The sequence below is a fragment of the Alosa sapidissima genome, chromosome 13 (genome assembly GCF_018492685.1).
Source record: "Alosa sapidissima isolate fAloSap1 chromosome 13, fAloSap1.pri, whole genome shotgun sequence".
NCBI classification, from domain to species: domain Eukaryota; kingdom Metazoa; phylum Chordata; class Actinopteri; order Clupeiformes; family Clupeidae; genus Alosa; species Alosa sapidissima.
This window is the reverse complement of record NC_055969.1, coordinates 17905391-17930946: the sequence shown is the minus strand read 5'-3', so window position 1 is coordinate 17930946 and position 25556 is coordinate 17905391. Positions and strand designations below refer to the sequence as shown.

Genomic DNA, 25556 nt, shown 5'->3' with positions numbered 1-25556 from the left:
GGCTTACGTTTAAACATCCCCACCCTCCACCATAATTCATTGATATACCGCCTAAAAACTTCAACAAGGAAATGGAAAAGTTGGAAAAGTTACATCATCATCAGAGTCAATTAACCCTGTGCCTCACTACCACCTGGTCACTACAGTGGAAAGCTATTCAAAAGCCATTTTCCTGTATGGGTTGCAGTGGCGTAACTGCTTATCAGCCACTTCAGTAGACACTACTACTTAACACCGTAGCCTTCCTCCAAATGGTGAGCAGTTGTAACTGCAAATGCAATACCAAAAATCCAAGATGGCCGACAAAAGTCCAAAGTAACATCTAGTTAGTATTATAATTGCTTTATTTTTCAAATACTGATTTTATATAAGCTGCAATATTGATTAACCATGTATCTACATGTATCATCATGCATTAGCTATTGCATGTTAAAAAATTATAGTTGATTGATGATTGAATGTTTTGAAAGGTGGAAGACATAGAATTTATCAAAGCATTAGAGAACACATTGGATATACTTGAAAGCTGACTCCATAGATAAGACTTCTTGCAATTGCTGTTGTCCATAACCTGGAAGTTCCAAGGCAGGCTGTTTTAACATTTATAGATATGGCAAGCCTGGAACTGCACTGGACTGAAACTGCACTGAAAGATTGATTAGGCCACTTGCGATTTTGTGTGCATCCATGGTAAGCCGTTTTAATGTTTGAAGTTATGGCAAGTCATCTGCAATTAGAATTTTGCCTAGAAGCAATCAAACAATAGATATTGATAATAAACTAAATATATGCCATGTGTTTAAGTATTTCGATTCCCAGCGCTAGTAGGCATTTTAACGGCAACTAAGCACAAAACATTAGACTGCCTCCTGTTAGAGCAGCTTAACATAACAATATCAATGCAGCAGAGGTATGTTTGTAACCTGCATATTTATGTTTTTTACGAGCAAACTTTTTGCATGATCTTCAAATTAATTGTGATGCTATATGGGCCTCATTTGAGAGATTAATGTTATTATTTAGGTCGGAAATTATCAGAAAATACCGTGAAACAAAGTTTTCATATTACAACTTTGCTGATAACATTTCAAATAGATGCCAGTTAGCGCATTAGCAAGTTTTTGTGTAAACTAGGCTGTTGGTGTTGTTTTATAGCCTTTTGCTTGTGTGTAGTTATTTGCTAGATTTTGACAAGAGCTTGTGATAGCATGGGCTCACGCAAGCTGTCAAACACAGTCCACTAGCCTATGTGGTGAACCCCTCTACTTTAAGCTTATATCTTGTGTAAGTTTATCAACACACTGTATAGAACTAACTGTAACTGTATAGAATGTGGTGCTATCAGAGCAAGATGTTACAGATGGCGCATGAAAAAAAAAACGCAGAGATTTAAGTGGCATCGAAATGAAGCACCGAAATCCACGTTGTTATTTGATGTCATAACTACAGCCAACTGCCATACAGCCAACCTTATATTCAATGTGTAAATTAGTATAATGGGGGATGGGATTAGATTTCAGGACAATAATGCAATAAATAAATTGGTTCCATTATTATTTAGATATCAACGGACTGTTTTGTATTTGACTTTTTAATGAATTGCATTTTGAGTACCCTATGTACGTTGATAAGCTCCATATATTAAGGTGTGACAGACAACTGTAGTTTTGTCCCCTAATGACTGTCAACCAATTTATTTACAGTACCGTGTCTATACTGTACATGTCTGATTGTTCAAAACATTTTGTGTTGGAAACTGTTTGCTCTTCATGTTTATGATTAATTGCAGTAACCAGCAACCATGGGGGACAGTGATATGGCCACGTATGGCAAAGCTGCCATCTACCTTCGTAAGCCTGAGAAGGAGAGAATGGAGGCCCAAAGCAAACCCTTTGATGCAAAGACTGCTTGCTTTGTGGTTGATAAAGAGGAGTTGTACGTCAAGGGTACAATTAAAAAGAAGGATGGCGGCAAAGTCGTCGTTGAAACGCTTGAAACCAAGGAGGTACTTTAGCAAGGCTGTTAAAATTGTTCACTCAGAAAGTGTCTTGAGTACATTTTTTTGTTAAAGCTGTTTTCTACATTGGTTTCAGGAAAAGACAGTGAAGGAAGATGAAGTCTTCCCCTTGAATCCTCCCAAATACGACAAAATTGAGGACATGGCCATGATGACCCACCTCAATGAAGCCTCTGTCCTGTATAACCTCAAAGAGCGTTATGCAGCATGGATGATCTATGTAAGCATTACTCTTGTAAACAAATAAAAAAAAATGAATTTGAAAAGCTGAAAAAACAGTTTTCTTTATTTCTTCATTCTAGACCTACTCTGGACTTTTCTGTGTCACTGTGAATCCCTACAAGTGGCTCCCAGTGTACGACCAAGAAGTGGTGAATGCCTACAGAGGCAAGAAGCGCGTGGAGGCCCCACCCCACATCTTCTCTGTCTCTGACAACGCATTTCAGTTCATGCTCCAAGGTATGCTTTCAGTTTTAAACCTATCACTGAATAATACATTATATATTTGATTCATTTATGTAAAATGAACCATTCATGTCAATCTCTATTTTGCCCCACAGACAGAGAGAATCAGTCTGTCCTGATCACGTAAGTGTCTATGCATCCCTTAAAACTGTTTACATTATTAAAAGGCTAAACCTTTACATTACTCTTCTGGTACACTTTGTAATTGTGATATAGAAAATTGGGTAACACTTTATTTTAAGGTTAACATGTTAGCCACCAATACATACCTAATTAATACCTGTATTAGAGACTTGTAAGGCATGTGTTAGGCAACATTGACCATTTGTTAGGTGTGTATTCACAAATTTCTTGTTCATGATAAATTAGGCCTTTATTATTGATATAATCTTAATAATGACCTTGTAAGCCTTGATCTCTACATACTAATTAGTAGTAAGTACCAAAATAGAATATGCATAACCTACTATATACTGTCTGAATAAATCCCAAATAGTAGGAGAACAGTTGTAGAATAAGCAAGTGTATGGCTCAACCTCATTGCTGCATTTCACTGCCCAGGTTGCTGTGTGAAATAGCACTTAATAACTGGGAGATTGGCTCCCATGGAAACTGGTTCCTTGGTAGCAAGCACATTATCATAAGTAATACCTCAGTATACAAGTAGGTTATGCATATTCTATTTTGGTACTTACTTCTAATTAGTATGTAGAGATCAAAGCTCTTTATTAAGATTATATCAATAATAAAGGCCTAATTCGTCATGAATAAGAAATTTGTGAATACACACCTAACAAATGGTTAATGTTGCCTAACACATGCCTTACAAGTCACTAATACAGGTATTAATTAGGTATGTATTGGTGGCTAACAAAATTGCAATATCTTCTGTTATATAGTGGAGAATCTGGTGCTGGCAAGACTGTAAACACCAAGCGTGTCATCCAGTACTTTGCAACAATTGCAGTGTCTGGTGGGAAGAAGTCAGACGCACAAGCCGGCAGCAGTGGAAAAATTAAGGTATAGGACCCCTTGCATATTTATAGGCAAATTGTCACATAGCAACAAAGACAGTAACTTCAATGACAATATCTATTGACGTGCAGGGCTCTCTTGAAGACCAGATCATAGCTGCAAACCCACTGCTGGAGGCTTATGGTAATGCCAAGACTGTGAGGAATGACAACTCTTCACGTTTCGTAAGTTTAGTTTCTCATCTAGTCTAGTGTTTTTTTTTTTTTTTTTCGTTTTTAGATAGAATCGACTTCTTAGGGTTTTTCTTTTAACTCAAATGTATCATGCAATTTGTTTTATATCTATTAGTATATCTTTTAAAAAACTTAAACCTCTACACTATCATCTTTTTTTGTGTGTTAGTAAAGGCAGTATTTATTGTTACTCTTAGGTCTATTACTGAATATTTTAATATTTATTAAATACTTGCATATTTTACTCATGTCTAACCTGCTATGGTTAAAAGCATGAGCTAAATGAATATATGTTATGTCAAAATGTAATCTCAAACAGGGAAAATTCATCAGAATTCACTTCGCCACATCTGGAAAACTGGCTAGTGCTGATATTGAGACTTGTAAGTATAATTGTTCAAGGTAGAAATCTTCTTTTATTGCCTTAAATGTATGAAATTAAAATACATCCTTCCCTGTGTAAAAAGACCTGCTGGAGAAGTCTAGAGTGACATTCCAGCTTCCTGATGAGAGAGGCTACCACATCTTTTTCCAGATGATGACCAACCACAAGCCTGAAATTATAGGTAAGGTTAATAATTTCACCAAAGGTTTAAAAAATGTTCATTTAATTCAATAAATATAATTCTGAATTTCTAAATCAATTTTTTAATCCCGACAGAAATGTCCCTCATCACTTCCAACCCCTATGACTTCCCAATGTGCAGTCAGGGTCAGATCACTGTGGCGAGCATTGATGACAAAGAGGAGTTGGATGCCACAGATGTAAGTTTTCCAATAATGGGTTTTAGCCTCTTCAATTTCTTGAAGAAAGCTTTAAAATAATAAAATAGTTTATCATTCTAGGATGCCATTGACATCCTTGGTTTCACTGGAGAGGAGAAAGTCACCATTTACAAGCTGACTGGTGCTGTGCTCCATCATGGCAACATGAAATTCAAGCAGAAGCAGCGTGAGGAGCAGGCTGAGCCTGATGGCACTGAGGGTAGGTTGCAACACTGTTAATTTAACGTTAAAAATGACTGATATCAAGTTTACGCTTTTATCAAAAATGACAAAAACGGACTGGCACTGGCAGATTTGAAAAGTGCACCCAGGACGACTGACGATGCTACACCGTGCACAAAAGTGTCATACCCCCATGTTATTTATAACAACATACAGTATGTATATTCATGTAAATTCATATACTAAATTGTCTTCTAGATTAAGAAAGTATCTATCCTCTTTTAAAGAAAAACATTTACAAAACAATGGTCACTCAGATACCTTTATGTTTTTGTGAGAGACATAGCCTTTAACCTAACACTATCTTGGACAAACGTTTTGATCTAGGGAGAAGAGACTGAGGTGGTCAAACTTGTTTTTTATGTTGTCGCAAATTAGTGTGGAGTATGAAATGTGTTGTTACAAATTCCAAATCACCAAAATGCTTCACTTGTTAGATGCTGACAAAGTCGCTTACCTCTTGGGCCTGAACTCCGCTGACATGCTGAAGGCTTTGTGCTACCCAAGAGTGAAAGTCGGAAATGAGTATGTCACCAAGGGTCAGACTGTTCCACAGGTATTATTTTAGTCACTAAAAAGTTTACGTAAGATCACAAACCACTTGGCAGTATTTGGACAGAATTACTAGTAGTATAATTACCTGCTTTTATCCTTTAAGCATTTACTTTTTGGTCTCTGCGCATAGGATGACCACTGCTTGAATATTGTGTTTCAGGTCAATAACTCAGTTGCGGCCTTGTCCAAGTCCATCTATGAGAGGATGTTCTTGTGGATGGTCATCCGTATTAACCAGATGCTGGACACTAAACAGCCAAGGCAGTTCTATATTGGTGTGCTGGATATTGCTGGCTTTGAGATTTTTGATGTAAGTATAAGTTAACACCATTTTTCACTCACACCAAAATGTAGTATAATTTCAGTAGGGGGCATTCATATTACAAACTATTTTTTAATCACAGTACAACAGCATGGAACAGCTATGCATCAACTTCACCAATGAGAAACTGCAACAGTTCTTCAACCACACCATGTTCGTTCTGGAGCAAGAGGAGTACAAGAAAGAGGGCATTGTATGGGAGTTCATTGACTTCGGCATGGATCTAGCCGCTTGCATTGAGCTCATTGAGAAGGTCAGTTCAGTCAAATGAGCCAAGTGCTAGATTTATATTGTTTTATAATATCCACTTTTAAAACTAAGCTCATTTTCCCAACAGCCTATGGGAATCTTTGCCATCCTTGAAGAGGAGTGTATGTTCCCCAAGGCCTCTGACACCACTTTCAAGAACAAGCTGTACGACCAGCATCTTGGCAAAAATCAGGCCTTTGAGAAGCCCAAGCCCAAAAAGGGCAAGGCTGAGGCCCACTTCTCCCTGGTGCACTATGCTGGCACTGTGGACTACAATGTTACTGGGTGGCTGGACAAAAACAAGGATCCACTGAATGATTCTGTTGTGCAGCTGTACCAGAAGTCGGGAGTAAAACTTCTGCCTGTCTTGTACCCACCTGTTGTTGAGGGTAACAAATGCTAATGCAAAAGCTAATGCAAAAATACCCCATTTATACCTCAATTATTGAATAATGTGTATGTCAACAGAGACTGGTGGTGGTAAGAAGAAGAAGAAGGGTGGCTCCATGCAGACTGTGTCATCACAGTTCAGGGTGTGTATATTAAACCAATAACAACAAATCAATCATCTAATAGAATGGTGAAGAGGATGTTTTGATTGCATTCTTATCCCAACAGGAGAACTTGGGCAAACTGATGACCAACTTGAGGAGCACCCATCCTCACTTTGTGCGTTGTCTGATTCCAAATGAAATTAAGAAACCAGGTAAAGGGCGCTTGGAAGTCAATAAAGATGAGTGCATTACTCATGTATTACATTGAGAATAGAAGATCTCATGACATGTATTTGACAGGTTATATGCAGAACTTCCTGGTCATCCACCAGCTCAGGTGCAATGGTGTGCTGGAGGGTATCAGAATCTGCAGAAAGGGTTTCCCAAGCAGAATCCTCTATGGTGACTTCAAGCAGAGGTGAACTTAGAAAGCCAATGAAGTATGACACATATTCAATACTGCATTTAGAGAAAAAGTAATGATCTACATGGACATTCATTTATTCTGTCCAGATACAAAGTGCTAAATGCCAGTGTCATCCCTGACGGCCAGTTTATTGATAACAAGAAGGCTGCTGAGAAGCTCTTGGGATCCATTGATGTTGATCACACCCAGTACATGTTTGGACACACAAAGGTAGATAGGTTTCATACAATCTATTATTATGAGTACAAACAAGAGCACAGTTTTTTCTGTGTCAAATAAATGTTTAAATTTTCATGCATCCCTCAGGTGTTCTTTAAAGCTGGTCTGCTGGGTGACCTTGAGGAGATGCGAGATGAGAAACTGGTTTCCCTGGTCACAATGACTCAGGCTCTCTGCCGTGCATACCTGATGAGGAGGGAGTTTTCAAAGATGATGGAAAGGAGGTAAATTTGTTTATCAAAAGAACTCAGAAGTCTGCAAGACTGCTATAGTATGAGTAGTAGGACTTTACATTAATACACAGGATTAGATGTTAAAATCCCTTGTGCCAAAATTCAAGGTAAAAACACATTCAGAAGCCCCTGCTCAAGTTTAACTTTAAAAAGCACACTACCCACAAATCTGCCAACAAATGGTCACAAACACAATACAAATGGCCCATCCAACAGCAGAATATAGTATGCGGCATGTCATTGGGGTTATAGGCCCACAACCCCTCATGAAGGCTTAACAGTGAAACCAGCGTCCTGGAGACACTCCCCTCCATGCTGCCACCATATTACCACATTGAAATATCCAATTAATTCCAACCCCTATGACTTCCCAATGTGCAGTCAGGGTCAGATCGCTGTGGCGAGCATGAGCAAGTTAATATTAATTGTATAGTACGCCTCGGTATCCCTCTCAATTGATAGTGCATTGCTGTTTGCTAAATGATTAGCAATATTAATATTTTTTTATTTTTCTCAAAAATATGTCTCAGAAGATCCTATTATACTTTCTACTAGGGATGTAACAGTATTGTCAATTTCATGACATCGCAATAACAAAAGTGTCTCGATATAGTCATGAAAATGTGATGGTATGGTATGAAACGATAGGTCTTCTGGGCAAAAAAACGTAGAACTGGCAAAGGAGATAATCTATGGTGGTAATTGATCTGGTAGTAAGTGTTTTTATTTTCCGAGTCTTAATTTGTCTTTTTTTAAATACTGTATCACAATTTATTTTACCCTTGATTTGTTACCGAGGTATGGCATTAAGATATTTATATTGTTACATCTCTGCAGTATTGCAATACATATTATAACGTGGACTTGTTATTGGGGTATTATCGTATCGCAAGATTTTGATATAGTTACATCCCTACTTTCTACACAATTCATGTAATTATAATTCTACAACCTATATTTATGACTATGAATGGTTATGGATTTGGCAGATGCCTTTGTCCAAAGCGACACACAAATACAAAACAACATAATATTTAAAATTGAACAGGGAACAGATTAGAATGTTGGTCAAACATTTAAGGATGTATTTCATCACCCTTCTTGTGTAGGGAGTCTGTCTACACCATCCAGTACAATATACGCTCCTTCATGAATGTCAAGCACTGGCCTTGGATGAAGGTTTACTACAAGATCAAGCCTCTGCTGAAGAGTGCTGAAACTGAGAAGGAGCTGGCCAACATGAAGGAGAACTATGAGAAACTCAAAGTGGACTGTGCAAAGGCAACAGCCAGGAAGAAGGAGCTTGAGGAGAAGATGGTGGCTCTGGTGCAAGAGAGGAATGACCTGGCACTGCAAGTGTCATCTGTAAGTGCATAGTGTACCATTTCAATATTCACAATCATACAACTACCCAGTCTCAGCATTGTGTTGTCAATACAAAGTATGTATTGTCATGCTTCCATCTTATATTTACAATAGGGAAATGAGGGTCTCAATGATGCTGAGGAGAGGTGTGAGGGTCTTATCAAAAGTAAGATCCAGCTCGAGGCCAAGCTCAAAGAGACAACCGAGAGATTGGAGGATGAAGAGGAAATCAATGCTGAGCTGACTGCCAAGAAGAGGAAACTGGAGGATGAGTGCTCTGAGCTCAAAAAGGACATTGATGATCTGGAGCTGACCTTAGCCAAAGTGGAGAAGGAGAAACATGCCACCGAGAACAAGGTTGGGATTTGTAAAGGGACGATCAATGTAGTCTGTCGAAAATAAAGTATCTTATTTACACTGTTCACAAATGTAAAACTTTCTATGTGCAGGTCAAGAACCTAACTGAAGAGATGGCCTCACAGGATGAGTCCCTTGCTAAGCTGACAAAGGAGAAGAAAGCCCTCCAAGAGGCCCACCAGCAGACTCTTGATGATCTTCAAGCAGAGGAAGACAAAGTCAACACTCTGACCAAGTCAAAGACTAAGCTTGAACAGCAAGTGGATGATGTAAGTACAAAAATTAACATTTGACAACTTCTCACACTGAAATTTCAACATTTACCACATACTCACCTCACAATTCAAATTGGCAGCTTGAGGGTTCCCTGGAGCAAGAAAAGAAGCTCCGTATGGACCTTGAGAGAGCCAAGAGAAAGCTTGAGGGTGACCTGAAGCTGGCCCAGGAGACCATCATGGATCTGGAGAATGACAAGCAGCAGTCTGATGAGAAGATAAAGAAGTAAAGGCATTATTTATTACAAAATATCACTGTTCTATTCCCATGTATGCAGCCAACTTCAGAAATGATTCTTCCTTTTCTTTAATCTTTTTTAATCAGGAAGGACTTTGAAACGAGTCAACTTCTAAGTAAGATTGAAGATGAACAATCACTTGGTGCTCAGCTGCAGAAAAAGATCAAGGAGCTTCAGGTTTAATTATTCTCCGCCAACTCAAACTCTGAGTGTTTTTGCAGTTTTCTGTTGTACTAACATAATATTTTTTTTCATTAGGCCCGCATTGAGGAACTAGAGGAAGAGATTGAGTCTGAGCGTGCAGCTCGTGCCAAGGTTGAGAAGCAGAGAGCTGATCTCTCCAGGGAACTTGAGGAGATTAGTGAAAGGCTTGAGGAGGCTGGTGGTGCCACTGCTGCTCAAATTGAGATGAACAAGAAGCGTGAGGCTGAGTTCCAGAAGCTGCGTCGTGACCTTGAAGAGTCCACCCTTCAGCACGAAGCCACTGCGTCAGCTCTCCGTAAGAAGCAGGCAGACAGTGTGGCTGAGCTGGGAGAGCAGATTGACAACCTCCAACGTGTCAAGCAGAAGCTTGAGAAGGAGAAGAGTGAATACAAGATGGAAATAGATGATCTCACCAGCAACATGGAGGCTGTTTCTAAAGCTAAGGTTGATGAGATATTTACCCTCATGTTATCTTTTAAACAAACCAACTTACAATAAACGTTTTTCTACTAATGGGCATTTTCATAAACAGGGAAATCTGGAGAAGATGTGCCGTACCCTTGAAGACCAACTTAGTGAAACCAAGGCCAAGAGTGATGAGGCTGCCCGTCAGGTCAATGACCTCAGTGGTCAGAGAGCAAGACTTCAGACTGAAAATGGTGAGCTTGGCCGCCAGGTTGAGGAGAAAGATGCTCTTGTGTCTCAGCTGACCAGAAGCAAACAGGCCTTCACTCAGCAAGTTGAGGAGCTAAAAAGACTGAATGAAGAGGAAGTCAAGGTACTGTTGCCTTTGCATGAAATGAAGAATTTGGATTACATCAATCACATTTGGAGAAATGCTTTCATAAACACCCTTACTTGTTAACAAACAGGCCAAGAATGCCCTGGCTCATGCTGTTCAGTCAGCTCGCCACGACTGCGACCTTCTAAGAGAGCAGTTTGAGGAGGAGCAGGAAGCAAAGGCTGAGCTTCAACGTGGCATGTCCAAGGCCAACAGCGAGGTTGCTCAGTGGAGGACCAAGTACGAAACTGATGCCATCCAGCGCACTGAGGAGCTTGAGGAGTCCAAGTATGTGCTAAAGATGCAAAAACACAGTTGGATATATTTTGTTGACTAAAACGTTCTAAAAAATCTTTTCTGTCTTAAATCTGATGCTTTTTCCTTCAGAAAAAAGCTTGCCCAGCGTCTCCAGGAGGCTGAGGAGCAAATCGAGGCAACCAACTCAAAATGTGCCTCTCTAGATAAGACCAAGCAGAGACTCCAGGGTGAGGTTGAGGACCTCATGATTGATGTGGAGAGAGCCAATGGTCTAGCTGCCAACCTTGACAAGAAGCAAAGAAACTTTGACAAGGTAATTCCTCCAAAACATCATTCAGATGTGGAATGTAGGTGAATAAATATAAGCTTCACAACAACATCTGTTTCTACAAGGTCCTGGCAGAATGGAAGCAGAAGTACGAGGAGGGTCAGGCAGAGTTGGAGGGTGCCCAGAAAGAGGCTCGTTCTCTCAGCACTGAGCTGTTCAAGATGAAGAACTCCTATGAGGAGTCTCTTGACCACCTGGAGACCCTGAAGAGGGAGAACAAGAATTTACAACGTGAGTCAAAAACAACCCAATACATATCCCACTCAAAAAATATTTTTAAACTTTCAGATAATGTTTGCTGTAATATAACTGCATATTTGCAGAGGAGATCTCTGACCTGACTGAGCAGCTGGGTGAGACTGGAAAGAGCATCCATGAGTTGGAGAAGGCCAAGAAGACTGTTGAGACTGAGAAGACCGAGATCCAAACAGCCCTGGAAGAGGCTGAGGTAAAATATCAGACGGGCTTTCCAACACAATTAGAAACGGAAATTATGTTGCTTTATATATCTTAAAATTTTCTTGATTTTCTTGTTTAGGGCACTCTTGAGCATGAGGAGTCCAAGATTCTTCGTGTCCAACTTGAACTCAACCAGATCAAGGGTGAGGTTGACAGGAAGCTTGCGGAGAAGGATGAGGAGATGGAGCAGATCAAGAGGAATGCCCAGAGGATAGCCGACACCATGCAGAGCACTCTGGACTCTGAGGTCAGGAGCAGAAATGATGCCCTGAGAATCAAGAAGAAGATGGAGGGAGATCTCAATGAGATGGAGATTCAGTTGAGCCATGCTAACCGCCAGGCTGCCGAGTACCAGAAACAACTGAGAAATGTGCAGAGTCAACTCAAGGTCAGTTATGCAATAAAATAGTACAATGATCCTATCTTACCATAAATACTATTTGGTTCAAGAATGTCCATGAATCAATATTATATAATTTTGTCTTGGTAGTATGGCACATCTTTTGTCAATCCATGTTTTTCTGTTAGGATGCCCAACTGCACCTTGATGATGCTGTCAGAGGACAAGAAGACGGGAAGGAGCAGGTTGCTATGGTGGAGCGCAGGAACACCCTTATGGTGGCCGAGATTGAGGAGCTCAGAGTTGCTCTAGAGCAGACAGAGAGAGGCCGCAAAGTGGCTGAACAGGAGTTAGTTGATGCTAGTGAGCGTGTTGGCCTCCTGCACTCTCAGGTGGGGATATATCTTTCTCACCCAAAAAAATATTTTCAATCGTACCCACAGTTCTTTCAAAATATTTTTCACCATATAACATATGTGCAATTATTTCTGAATGTCAGAACACAAGTCTGATTAACACCAAGAAGAAGCTTGAGGCTGACTTGGTTCAGATCCAAGGTGAGGTTGATGACATCGTCCAGGAGGCTAGAAATGCTGAGGACAAGGCCAAGAAAGCCATCACTGATGTAAGCAATGTTTTATTTTGAACTTTAGTACTGTACATAACTTTTGTGATCTAAAACACAATTTCCCATTATTCAGGCTGCCATGATGGCAGAGGAGCTGAAGAAGGAGCAGGACACCAGTTCTCATCTGGAGAGGATGAAGAAGAACCTGGAGGTCACTGTGAAGGATCTGCAGCACCGCCTGGATGAGGCTGAGAATCTGGCCATGAAGGGTGGCAAGAAACAACTCCAGAAACTGGAGTCCAGGGTGAGTGACTAAACTTGGGTGAGATATTCTTAATGTAATAAATAAAATGAAGACATTGTGAAATGAAAATCTTGCTCATGTAAAGGTTCGTGAGTTGGAAAGTGAGGTGGAAAATGAACAACGACGTGGTGTTGATGCTGTCAAGGGAGTCCGCAAATACGAGAGGAGAGTGAAGGAGCTCACCTACCAGGTACAAAGTTTCTTTCACCACTATTGAACAGCATTTATCTCAAGGAGGACAATGATTGACAGATTGTTTTTCTTTTTGTAGACTGAGGAGGACAAGAAAAACGTCAACAGACTGCAGGACCTGGTTGACAAGCTGCAGCTGAAGGTCAAAGCCTACAAGAGACAGGCTGAGGAAGCTGTAAGTTGTTTCTTGTGTTGCCTATATGGTCAAACGTCTTGCCTTTTATATTAATAAAAATGACAATGTCTAATTTGAAAACACTGGACTAAAAAGAATAAAAGATAAACAACTTGTCGGTTCATCCAAACACCATCATCAGTTGTAATGAATGCAACAGGAAGGATGAACACCAAAACATTTTGTAACTCTTAGTCCTTTAAGTTCAGTGTTTTGAAAGTAAACGTTTTAAAAGAACTGCTATCACCTGGACCCTAAATTAATCTTCATAGACACACAAAAAAAAGATTGGTTTGCTTCAAAACAGAAGCATCTGAACTCGAACATACTTTTTCATTATTAGGAGGAGCAATCCAACTCCCACCTGTCCAAGTTCAGGAAGGTTCAGCATGAGCTAGAGGAGGCTGAGGAGCGTGCTGACATTGCTGAATCCCAGGTCAACAAGATGAGAGCAAAGAGCCGTGATTCTGGAAAGGTAAATCTAATTTGCCATATTTCAATGTATTATAAGCCATCATGTTCATACCTAATTTCATTTCATTCCTCAATTTCTCTTTCTCAGGGCAAGGAGGCTGCAGAGTAAATCCTGTGAAATCTGACCAATCACTCATTTGGATTAATATCCAGATTGCTGTGACCACTCTGTAACTCCTACATAATAAAAGTCTCTTCAGAATATGAGTATATTGTTTTTAATTACAATCAGAATTAATTGTGATCAGAATTTGTAACATGTTTCGACTATTCTATTTGCATTTAAAATCACTTTAAGATTTCAAGGTCCGTTGGCTAAAACAGACTTGTTTGCCAATAATGAACGATGCGGTAACACTTTCTAGGTCACTGTTATAATGAGTTATGCATACATTCATAACACCTTATATTGCGATCATAAGTAATTATAATAATAATTAAAATAGTTCACAAACAAGCATGAGACTCTTTTGCAATCCTCATAATGCATTATGAACTGTTGCTTGAATGCATTTTATATAACAATTGACCGATCCCAAGCCCCGCCCCCTTTTACTAAGTCACAATGAGGACTTCGGAGGACCTCGGTCAACTTCGGTCAATTCTACATGGATGAAATCACTTGCCATCCACTGGATAAAATAGAATTCAAGCTTTCACACAATGAATATGACGAGGTAGGTGTCAGCACACCTGTGAGTACACCTCCCCAGTGTCACTGTCAATGGCCCATCCTGTTGAAAACAACGACCCTGGAATGTCACTGCAGCTCCTTACCCCCCAACCACCAAGCTCTGATTTTTGTTTGCTTTCCTCTCGACGGTGGAGTATACAGTCACCTCTCGTGTGTCCTTCCATCAAATAACTCAACATATACACTGAGATCAACAGTGCCCCACAGTGGTATCAGGCCTGAACTGATACCATAAATTGTTTAAAAACTCAACAGCCATCTGCAAAGATAGATACAGGGGTGTTAGAATCGTTGTCATGGTGAAAAATACCCTGGTTTCAAATTATTCCAGAAACACTAATCCTTTCTAGCCGCATAGCTCCTAAATCACATGCCCAGATAATTTCAATGGCACTACGCCTCATATGGCAATAACATTTCATCTCACCAAGATTTATATTCTGATGGCCCATCCACTGATTTTGCAACTGTTGCAGTTGTCAGAAATAAATATAGCAGCCACAGCAAAAATGCTGTTGTCAAAGCTGTCATGTTCAGATGTAAATAAGGGACTGTATCAGACACACCCCATATTACCTTGTATGGGACAGGGTCTTAGTGATATAGTTACAATCTGGCTAGGAGCTGCTGGCAGTCAAAACGGGGCAGCTTTACGATCCAAGGGGTGAGTAAATGTCTTTTGAGATATCTTTAATTATTTATATACTTGCATGCACACTAGTGAAATAATTTGGCAGTCTGTGAAGCATTCCAATGAGTAGTTGTGCAAAGGTTGAAAATATGACATTGAATTGATTTAATCCAGTAATGGGGCTTTTATGATGAAGTCTTGTATCAGATTAATAACTTTCAAAGTTTGCCCATGTGTTTTTTACCAGTTGGCATGTTTAATTAAATGCTTTTTCATACATTTTTGTTTCTTAATATCAGTTTTACAGTTTTTGCCTATTGCTTGAATACTTTTTGCAAAACTTCAGCTCATTGTGTCAAAACTTTACACACAAGCACACAAGACACAGCACTGGGAAATTCACATCATTTTCAAATTGAAAGTTTGCTATCAAAACCTAACAATCCTTTGCCAAAATGTCACTCTGATGACAAAATGATACACACTTGCATCATGTGAATACAGTACACTATCAGATTAGCAGCAACACACTAGTGTGCTTTATATAAAACACTGCAGTCTTTAATTTTTCACTGTTTTTTTATTCAGTTCATCAGTTAGCATTATGTGAAGCTCAATGCAACACTTATAGTTTTTGTTATGCTTTTTGTTTTTATGTTTAAGTTTTCACAACAACCAAAAATGAAAGTACTGAAAGGTTACAAATGACATCAACTCAATCGGCCTACTGTACATCATATACTTTACAGTACAGTACAGTACATGCGGGAACGCAAAAATAAAACAAAAATACTGTAAAACCAAAAATACAGCTCTGTAAATACAGAAAAACAGGTTTAGATGTGGTGGACTCTGCCCAGCTTTCTTCATTGTCAGGCCATAATTTATCGCATGATACACAAAAGTTGCTCTAATATAATCTGAAATATTATTCAGTGCATTACATATGAAGTAGTGTATAGTGTGCAGGAGCAAGTGTGTTGCAGAAAGGAGCAAGTGTGTTGCAGAATTGCAAGTAAAGTGCAAAGCAGCGCTTTTGTTTAAGGTATGGTTACACTGTGTTTAAGGTATAGTAACACAAGCTTCAAGTTTTGTTACTTTGGTCTAAGCATGTGTCTATAGTGATCAAGCAATGGGCAAAAACTGTACTAGCACAGTATTTCTTGTATTTTAACAGGACAGTATTCTTGTACTTGTTTTCTTGCCACCATTTAGATGCTGCTTTGTAAAGGTGTTTTGTTTGGCCCATAAAATATAACACCTTAAGATGCATAAGAAACATGTAATTAATGTATTTCTAATCTAGAGCGGTACATTATTTTAGAAATGTAGGATCTATTTACCAGAGGTGGGACCAAGTCACTGTTTGGCAAGTCACAAGTAAGTCCCAAGTCTTAGCAGTCAAGTCCAAGTCAAGTCCCAAGTAAATACAGAGAAGGGCAAGTCGAGTCCAAGTCCAAGTCACATCAAAGCCAAGTCGAGTCCAAGTCCAAGTCCCAATCTTTTTCAAGTCCTGAACAAGTCATCAGGTACTCTTCACTTAATAATGCCATTATTAGACTATCGATCATAATTTTAGCACTTCCATCTAATCCACAGTATTTTTTCTATAAATACAGATTAAAATATGTTCAATGTTTCTGTCTTGTAATCTTTTACGACATATGCATGTGCATACCTGTGTAATATACACATGTGCATACCTGAGTAATCTCTACAAAATGGATAGCTACATGACACTCAGCACAGCTGCAAATATATATAATGTTTTCCAAATTGCGGAGCCCACTGTAAGGACGAGTAATAATTTGACTGATGGTATTTCACTGCGCTAGGCCACAGATTTGCCTGCAAACAATTTATTAGGCTGTCTGCCAGTGGTGACTCATAAGGGAAGCCAAGGTCAACAGTTTTATATTATTTAAAAGATAATAATGACAGTAATTTTGTTTTAAAGTATTAATTTCTTAAGAAATACTAGACATTTGATGCTGTTTATCTAATTTGTAAATGGTGCACGGTCACTTTAAGCCCATTGTGTGCCACTGTCCACACGTTCTCATAATGATCTTTTTTTACCAGCTCCGTTCAAATATAGCCTATGGCTAGTCCACAAACTTGTTTGTGCCACATGTATAGCACAATTCTAACAATGATAAGCATGATATTAAGTTGGCACAAACAGCTTTCATTCCTTTGGAAAGAGAAGCATGTATGACATGATGCTTGCTTGACATTTTCTGTTTGCAATTAAAAGTGAATTATGAGCCTGGTAGCCAGTAGCCACCTAGCTACAGTAGCTGAGTGGAATGCGTTTCAATCGGCATATCATGTGCTTCATGTAAATAAATTATTGAATACTTCAAGACTCACCAGTTCCATTACACAAGGCAAAGACAACTCTTCATAATATTCTTGTCCACTTTCCAAATCACAGTGAGTGCAGCTATGTCATAGTGACCTGGATCTCATAGTTTATAACAGTATAGTAGGCTAGTGAGAAACGGATAAATTCACAATCTCCTCTAATCTCGTATTTTTTTGCCTCCACGATTTCTTTTTATATGTTTCTTATATTTAAAAGAAGATATCAATCATCATCAACAATGACAAGCCAGCTGGAACCTACTCGTTTTCTCTCCCTCTCGTGCTTGCTTAGATGTGTTCTCAATTAAATGCAGTAGCTTAGCATAAGTTTAAGTTGGATCTTAATGGAGAGGACTCGAAAAGTATCATCTTTATGTAACATGCTGTTGGTGCTTTTTGACAAACGTTCTCTAACAAGAGTGCAAATCAGTTTGCAGTAAAGCTACTAGTGATTGGCTAAATGTTGGTCCTTCCTCTGTCTCTTGGTGCCCTACACACAGTGCGTAACGCGTGTGGGGGTAGTGGCAGTAATCTACTGAACTGTGCTCTGGCCGCTTGTCTCCGCTATTTTTATTTTTTTTATTTTTTTTTAGTCGCGGGAAAGCGTCTCTGGGTTGACTGGTACACGATCAGGAAATTTAGTTTTTGATTCGAGACATGTCAAGTCATCACAAGTCAAAGAGGCAAAGTCCGAGTCAAGTCTTGAGTGAATAGTATTCAAGTCCAAGTCGAGTTGCAAGTCATGCCGAATTTTATCAAGTCAAGTCTGAAGTCATTAAAATCATGACTCGAGTCTGACTCGAGTCCAAGTCATGTGACTCGAGTCCACATGTCTGCTATTTACAATGACTTATTTGGGAATATGATACTGCCAGTAGTAAATGCTTAGGGGGAGGATTGATAGCTATAACACTGGCAATAAATCATTTACTTGGGAAGTCATAACAAGCTGCTGAGTGTTGACAACATGACAAGGAGAGAAGTTGTTGAGCACTGGCCAAACCCCCTCCACAGTCATCTGCTTTTAAATGCAGTTTCTCCTCATGCACCCAAATGTTCCATCACCAGGGTTATACATACTAATACATATATTTACTGAATGTTATCCAGGGATATTTATAGGGGCCATTTCTGTCATAATTAGGCATCAAATAAATTAAACGATAGCAATTATTGTTACCATTATACCATTTATTCATTTTGGTTTGCAGAATTGCATGTACAAAACTACAGATACTATGTGCTGCTAGTGGTGAATACATTGTCCATATTGTTTTTATGGTGTATGTGTACTAAGGAGTGAACAAGTGATTGAGTGATATTATATTATGATACATATAATATCTTAATCATGACAACAATAACTCATTAAGGTGTTTTATAAGGTAATAAACAATTATTTTTGTGTTGGACAATTAAACCATCATATTACATTTCAATTAGGCTCTTTTGTAGCCTACAACTGACGTGACCAGCTGAATGGTCGGTACATGTCTTGGGGTCAAAGGTCATGGTCATATTGAGTCACATTCAAATTACAGCAAAACGAAATTCAGGATTGTCAGCAAACTTAACAAAGTCTGCCTAACTCACTGAAAAGCCCACATGAACTGTTTACATACTGAAGGTCATGGGATCATTGACCATTGGTCAATGATCATTGGGTCATTGATAAGGGTCAAATTGTTTCCATGTTATATAAGGTTACAGCAGGTGAAGGCAATCAGGCAACTGAGTTGAGGGAAATTCTTCTTTTGCTTCACAAAGATTCATTTTACTGTGTGTGTGTGTCTGTGCATTTGTGAAGTTTATGAAGACAAGGTATGTTTAGGCAAGTTTTATTTCCTGTATAAGGGCTTGCTTATCTCAGCAGGCTTCTTTGTAACTCCATACACGGGAAGATAAAAAAAAAAGTCCCACCTCTTTAAATATGGTTCTCAGTTCAAAGCAGCAAATTGTAAATAAAATTGTAAATATTGTAAATATTTCAGCATCAAGCCATTCTTGAATAAAGCTGTTGGTGCAGTTGCTAACTCATAATCAAAGTATGAGACTATGTCCTCTTCTCTCAAAACTAAGACAATACAGTAAGTCTTGAGAACAACACCGTTGGATCGATAGTGACTTCATCATCCTCAATTTTCAAATTCTCAAGTGCAGCCGCCAATGAATTGATCTTGGCATTTTGTGGGACAGTTGCTGATTATAACTGTTTTTGGTGATGGAGTCCTGTAACTGCCGCCCAATACATTCAGCATCATCGCAATTGATTGAAGAATCAGCAGTTATTCCATTGACTATAGACATTAATTCAGGACTTTCAGGAAAAAGCTGATGAATTCTGAAAAAAATAAAAATCTACTAATCTTCTGAGTCTCTGATCAGTCTACTAATACCAATATCCACATGCTGGTCACTTGTTCTGTGGACTAACCCTGTCAATTCCTTCATGGCATGAAGTACATCTCCACATCTGTGCATGCTGTGTATCCATGTGGCAATCACACTCTCAGTCATGCCTCTTCCTGTGGTGAGTCCACCCCTACTCTTAACTGAACGCATCATCATTTGGGGCAGTAGTGGCCCACTGGTTAGGGCTTTGGGCTTGGGACCGAAGGGTTGCTGGTTAGATCCAGACCAGTGGGAATGGCTGAAGTGCCCTTGAGCAAGGCACCTAACCCCTAACTGCTCCCCGAGCGCCACTACACCAAGGCAGCTCACTGCTCCGGGTTAGTGTGTGCTTCACCTCACTGTGTGTTCACTAATTCACGGATGGGATAAATGCAGAGACCAAATTCCTTGTATACGCAAGTATACTTGGCCTAGAAACCTGATTTACATTTACATTTTACATCACTTGCTCAATCACAAGATCTGACCACAGAACTGCCAAAATCGGTTGCTTCATCGAATTGTAAAGTAACCTTCATTGAACATCTTGAATAGCCATGGATGTGTTGTTGCCAATTCTGTTGCCGTCTATTGCAATATTGTAACCAATTATTTTTTCCAAACCACTGCTGCAAGATCTTAGCTCACCTCCACCTTGGCAGATGACGCAAAGATTTTCTGAAATTCCATTTTCATCTTCAAGCACTGTTCCATCCATGGCAATCAGTCCAAGTGATGAAATTGGTATAAATTGTGTGTGAAATATGTTTTGTTTTTACTCTGAAACCAACGACCCAAAGGAGACCACGAAGACAGAGAATGCCGAAAGACTGAATGAGATATGAATGAGAAATTAAATTCTGTTGTGAACAATTGCCAAGTAGTTTGGAGGTTTGTCTGTGTTATTTTGAGAATGCAATTTCTGTTTCAAGAAATGAGCCAAACCAATGGAAGAAAACTGTAATAGGGGGAGCCCATCTGGCTGGCTGCAGCTCTAATAGCAGCAGTCAAATGTATAATAATCTGTAGTCTACAAGATAAGATAACTAAAGGCTCTCTTACAGGTATGTTTTCAGGGCATTTTTAAAGATATTCACTGAACGTGTCTGTCTGATGATCAGAGGCAGGGGCCTAATGGATAAAAGCAGCTTCTCCACTTTACTTGTGGAGCACTTTGGGTACAAAAGATTAGTATTAGAAGATTAAGATTAAGTTTCCTTTGTGGTTGATTAGATATTAAAAGTTCAGAGATACATGAAGGTGCTATGCCATTCAGAGCTTTGTAACTAATTAACATAACCTTAAAATCAATTCTACAGTATACTGTAGGAAACAAGGAGCCAGTGCAGTTCAGCTAACACAAGGGTGATGTGTTCTCTTTTCTGGATCTTAGTTAGTCCACGGTGGACTGCTACAGCATGATGGTCATTCTTGTAACGAATTTTATGACAAAGAGGCCTAATTGGAGACTTTTGCATGATGGATGCCCTTGTCATCACTGGTAACAGCGCTTATTGTTAACTAGATGTACCGCAGAGCGGTACAAAACATGACCGCCACCCAGTCCAGCACATTTTTTCCACAAAAATAAGTCATGCTTGTCAAATTGTGTTAATTTTCTACTTTGTTCCTGTGGTACCGGACAAGCGGTATACCTTCTTTACAGTCTGACTACGCCACCCCCTGATGATGGGCAGGAGGACCCACAAATCTTTCCCTGAATGTAGTGTGGCTAGTTCATGTTCCCCGCAAAGGGACAATTGACAAGAGGCAGATATGTAAATGTATTTCAAATTTATTACAATTTAGTACAAAAGGTGTAGAAAAGTTATGAGGATAGATCTGAAAATACTGCTATAATCAACTGGTGGATTTTTCTCAGTCTAGGAAGGTCAGATCAGCCAATGCAAAACCCCTGCTCAGGAGGACCCTGGTGAGACAAAAAAAACAGGAGACAGCAACCCAACACCAGATAAAGCATGCAACACAGCAAGCACTACACACTCAAGATCTTCAGATACCACTACAAAATATCACACGTGTTCTGTTGCAGCAAGCACTACACACTTAAGGCAGAGACTTTCTAATAAGGAGACACAGCACTCAAAATACTCCATAGAAATGCATGGGGCTAGTTTGTCACGCCAACATGGCCGTTGTCTACACATATCCCACCCCTTCCTCTGCAAAACGTTGACATGTGAATACATTGAGCCAATCATGTGGTGTGATGTGAATACATTGAGCCAATCATACGGTGTGTTGTGAAGACATCGTGCCAATCATGTGTTGTGATCTCGCCGCTGGAGCAAGATTGGTGTCGTGAAGCCTTGCGCACGTGCAGTTCGACCCAAAGACTGTGCCCGATGAGTGCCCATAAAACGTTGGTATATGGCCGCCGAGTGGAGGGACTTGCCTAAAAGGACTTTGCATAAGGTCTTTAGAGACCAGTACAAAATATCACACCGTGTTGTAGTTATAGTACACACCAAGACAGTGTCTCCCAATGTGGTCCCTTGGCAAGAAGGGGCAAACCATCAGTGTGGATCCGGCCTTGTACAGGGATAGCCTAAGCAAAAGACATATAGGGAGAAGAACCACTAGCATCAATAGCACCACTAGTTAATGTACAATGCTACTATGAATGGGGCACATGGGTGGTAGGCCCAGAGGCAAAGTCACAGATAACCAAACAAACAAAAACACAATAAAGAAATGTGTACTAATTACAGGAAAACAGTGGCTGGCCTGGTCCCTTTTCAGGAGAGAACAAGCATGTTAGTTGCCAGCCTTATTAAACATAGCATAGTCCACTCTAACATAGCTAAAAAATATAGGCCTACTTTTCAGTATGCTCAACTGTCCCACAGCTCATTGAAACATGAAGACAAAAAGGTAAATGTTCCTGTGTCCTCCATGAAGAAGACACACGATTCTAGAAATTACCCTGATAAAATGAAATAAATAAGTATTAAAATTCAAATAGCAGTGATTAAAACATGCTCTACCATGACCAACAGGTCTGCATGAAAAGGGAGCCCAACTCACACAACAGTGTCCAGCACTAACACAAAGAGAATCTGACTTGCAGCCAGCAAACACTTATCACTTCCTAATTGGTCATGTGACTTCCCAATACATCATGTGATCCTGGGTGTTGTGTGGCTGTGATGCAGCTACAGTATGTGTGCCTGTTTGTGTAGATCCCCACATTCCTTTTTTGTGTATTAATTGAGTGTGTGCAGAGTGTGTGGTTGTTTTTGTGTATATGTGTTTTGTGTGTGTGTTTGTGTATGTAGGTGTGTTTGTATGTGTGGGTGCATGTGTGTGAGGGTGTGTGTGTGTGTATGTGTGTTTATGTGTATGTAGGTGTGTTTGTATGTGTGGGTGCATGTGTGTGAGGGTGTGTGTGTGTATGTGTGTTTATGTGTGTGTTTGTGTGCGTGTGTGTGTTTGTGTGCGTGTGTGTGCATGTCGTGTGTGTGCATGTATGTGTGTGTTTATGCGTCTTTGTGTGTGTGTTTTTATGTGTCTGTGTATACGTGTGTGTGTGTGTCTTTAGGTATGTCTAAAGCAAATCAGGGAACCACCTACTCTTTGCGATAAGTGCCATGGGATCTTTATCAACCATGGTGAATCAGGACCTCAATTTAACATTCATGCAAAGGAAAACATCTCCTGCAGTACAGTGTCCCTGTCACTGCAATAGGACATTGGGATTGATATTTGTTTGGTGGCTTTTGGCAACAGGGAAGAGTGCCACCTACTGGCCAGCCACCAACATCACTTCCAGCAGGAACCTACTCTTCCAAGGAGGTTTCTTATCTACTAACTTCGGGCTTGGAACCGAAGGGTTGCTAACTAAGCCTGCTTAGCTTCAGTAATTCAGCAAAGTCAGGGTATCTGCTGGTCTGGCTGCTGGCTAAAAACAAAAAGGTGAAAGGCATGATTCTAACCGAAGGCATGATTCTCACGGAATTGCATTATGCAGTTTTGACAATGTCAGCCAGAGATATTATGATTATGTAGCCGGGGGCTACGCCCCCAACTAGATTACGCAGCACTGCTCAATCAACGTAATGCACTTCCGTAGTGATGGGCAAATGAAGCTTTGGTGAACCACTGAACCACAGCAGTGTGAACCTAGCGACACTAGCTGAAAAGTAAAAATATGGCCGCCACACATACATTTTTCAACATAAAAGTCCTTAGCAAACCAATATTTTTGGTTACATATTCTGGTTTGGGTAAGGACTTTTATGTTGAAAAATCTACATGTGTCAGCCATATTGGATTTTTTCATTAGTGTTGCTAGCTTCACACTGCTGTGGTTTAGTGGTTCACCAAAGCTTCATTTGCCCATCACTACACTTCCGCATTTGAGCTTGGCTTTAAATAGCAGCCATTGTTGGCTTCTTTGCGGCCTGACTTCTTGGAGTGTAGCCCCCTATAGATGGTTGTTGACAGGTAAGCTTGGGTTTTTGGCTATATGATAGGTCCTTATTTAGCAGAATTTAATGTTTCATTAATTTATGTAATAGGTTCCTATTGTCGGCGGTGAACCCCAGGCAAACATTCTGCCACTTCCCCCTGTTTAAGCCTTGGTTGTCCTGATCAGGTGCGTTTTATCTTGCATGCACGCACTGCTTTCTTGTGTTTTGATGGTTTTAGTATTTTAATCTTTTAATCTTAGGTGTTACTTAGTTATTGGACCTGTAATAAAATATATTTTTACTAAATTGGCTTCCTTCCCCAGCTTATTGTCCCACTAAAGGTCAATAAAGTACTGAACTTGAGAATCTGATCTCTGCTCTCTTCTGTTTTACTTACGTACTACTACTACTACTACTACTACTACTACTACTTGTTAAACTAGTTTAGAACTGTCAGGTGGGATTTCCTCCCCTCTTTTTGTCCCTCTGGGTGGCGTAGTAGGGTCATTTCTAATTTCGGGGCTGGTGTTGGCCCCGGTCACCTAATTTTTTTGCTTTTTAATTTTCAACTAGGTGGCGCTATACATGAAATAAGTGGTAATGGGATGGGTTGACATGGCCCCTTAAGAACAACATACAAAAAAAGGTGGTCCCCCTACGGTTCTCGAGATATTCACAGAAAACTGTGTCCGCCCTATCCTCTTTTCGGGGGTCCTGTCCAGCAGGGGGGGGGGCTACAGATCCAAAACGAAAAACAATGGTTCCATGCTATCCTTGTGGGGCTACATGCCCACCAAGTTTCGTGCACTCCAGTCTTTCAGTGTCTCGGGAATCCTTGACGGAAAATTGGCCATGCGAAAAAGAAAAAAAAGAAAGAAAAAGAAAAAAACAAATCTGACTAAACCTGCGCGGCGGTCATAATAACAAAATCAAAATGTACAACTGGTCTATGGAGAATGACAGTATGAAACACAAAGAACAAATAGAACATAGGCAAGAAGTACAAGTAATTAGGGATATTTGTTGGCTCACTTTTCCTCACAACATGCTATGCGGCTACAAAGGATTCCATTCATTGTGCTAAGCTAACCTAGCGGGGGTGCTCCCGGACTACAAAAATGCATGCACAGAGACAAAAATGTTTTTGCTTACAGTATCTAACTCTAGGGGAGACTGAATAACTCAAATTTATATAAAGGGTGATGTTCCTTTATTAATACATTTCATATTTAAAGATGACGAAAAATGCCTAGACTCTGAACTCATTAACTCAGAGTAGCTTGGATCCTTTATGTGCAATGATGGGCCCCTAATTTGGGTGATGGTGAAGTCGTAAGTTTAACTAAAGCCAGTTTAACAACTAGGCAAAATCAATTTGTTAATTGAACACCATTGGCAAGATCTTAAAAGCAAAGATTGATGAGTCAGCTCAATGCATCCACTGATAACTTTTGTTTTTGCACAAGACCATTGCCGTTGACAGACTTTGCAATTTCCCACCATTTCAATTAGGAATGCTTGGTG

At 39.8% G+C, this 25556-nt stretch overlaps 1 protein-coding gene across 1 annotated transcript; it reads left to right on the top strand.

Annotated features, from left to right (window-relative positions):
- Positions 1-1793: 1793 nt before the first annotated feature.
- LOC121680855 (myosin heavy chain, fast skeletal muscle-like) lies at positions 1794-13718 on the top strand. The gene is made up of 38 exons (XM_042060404.1): positions 1794-2005; positions 2094-2237; positions 2320-2476; positions 2578-2605; positions 3382-3502; positions 3589-3681; positions 4010-4073; positions 4158-4256; positions 4352-4455; positions 4537-4675; positions 5136-5254; positions 5414-5563; positions 5658-5828; positions 5913-6213; positions 6293-6357; positions 6443-6530; positions 6619-6736; positions 6832-6955; positions 7052-7188; positions 8307-8562; positions 8677-8919; positions 9012-9188; positions 9275-9420; positions 9520-9610; positions 9692-10081; positions 10170-10415; positions 10510-10706; positions 10806-10989; positions 11070-11235; positions 11328-11452; positions 11543-11851; positions 11992-12195; positions 12303-12428; positions 12505-12675; positions 12761-12865; positions 12947-13042; positions 13386-13517; positions 13605-13718. The coding sequence occupies exons 1-38, from the start codon at positions 1802-1804 to the stop codon at positions 13623-13625; spliced, it is 5811 nt and encodes a 1936-aa protein (XP_041916338.1). The 5' UTR covers positions 1794-1801; the 3' UTR covers positions 13626-13718.
- The last annotated feature ends 11838 nt before the right edge of the window (positions 13719-25556 follow it).

Bases quoted from the DNA above. Each gene is read 5' to 3' on its own strand.
- LOC121680855 (XM_042060404.1), top strand. From the start codon at position 1,802: ATGGGGGACAGTGATATGGCCACGTATGGCAAAGCTGCCATCTACCTT. The intron at 2,238-2,319 runs GTAAGCATTACT...TCTTCATTCTAG, and splicing joins ATGCAGCATGGATGATCTAT to ACCTACTCTGGACTTTTCTG. The intron at 6,358-6,442 runs GTGTGTATATTA...TTATCCCAACAG, and splicing joins CTGTGTCATCACAGTTCAGG to GAGAACTTGGGCAAACTGAT.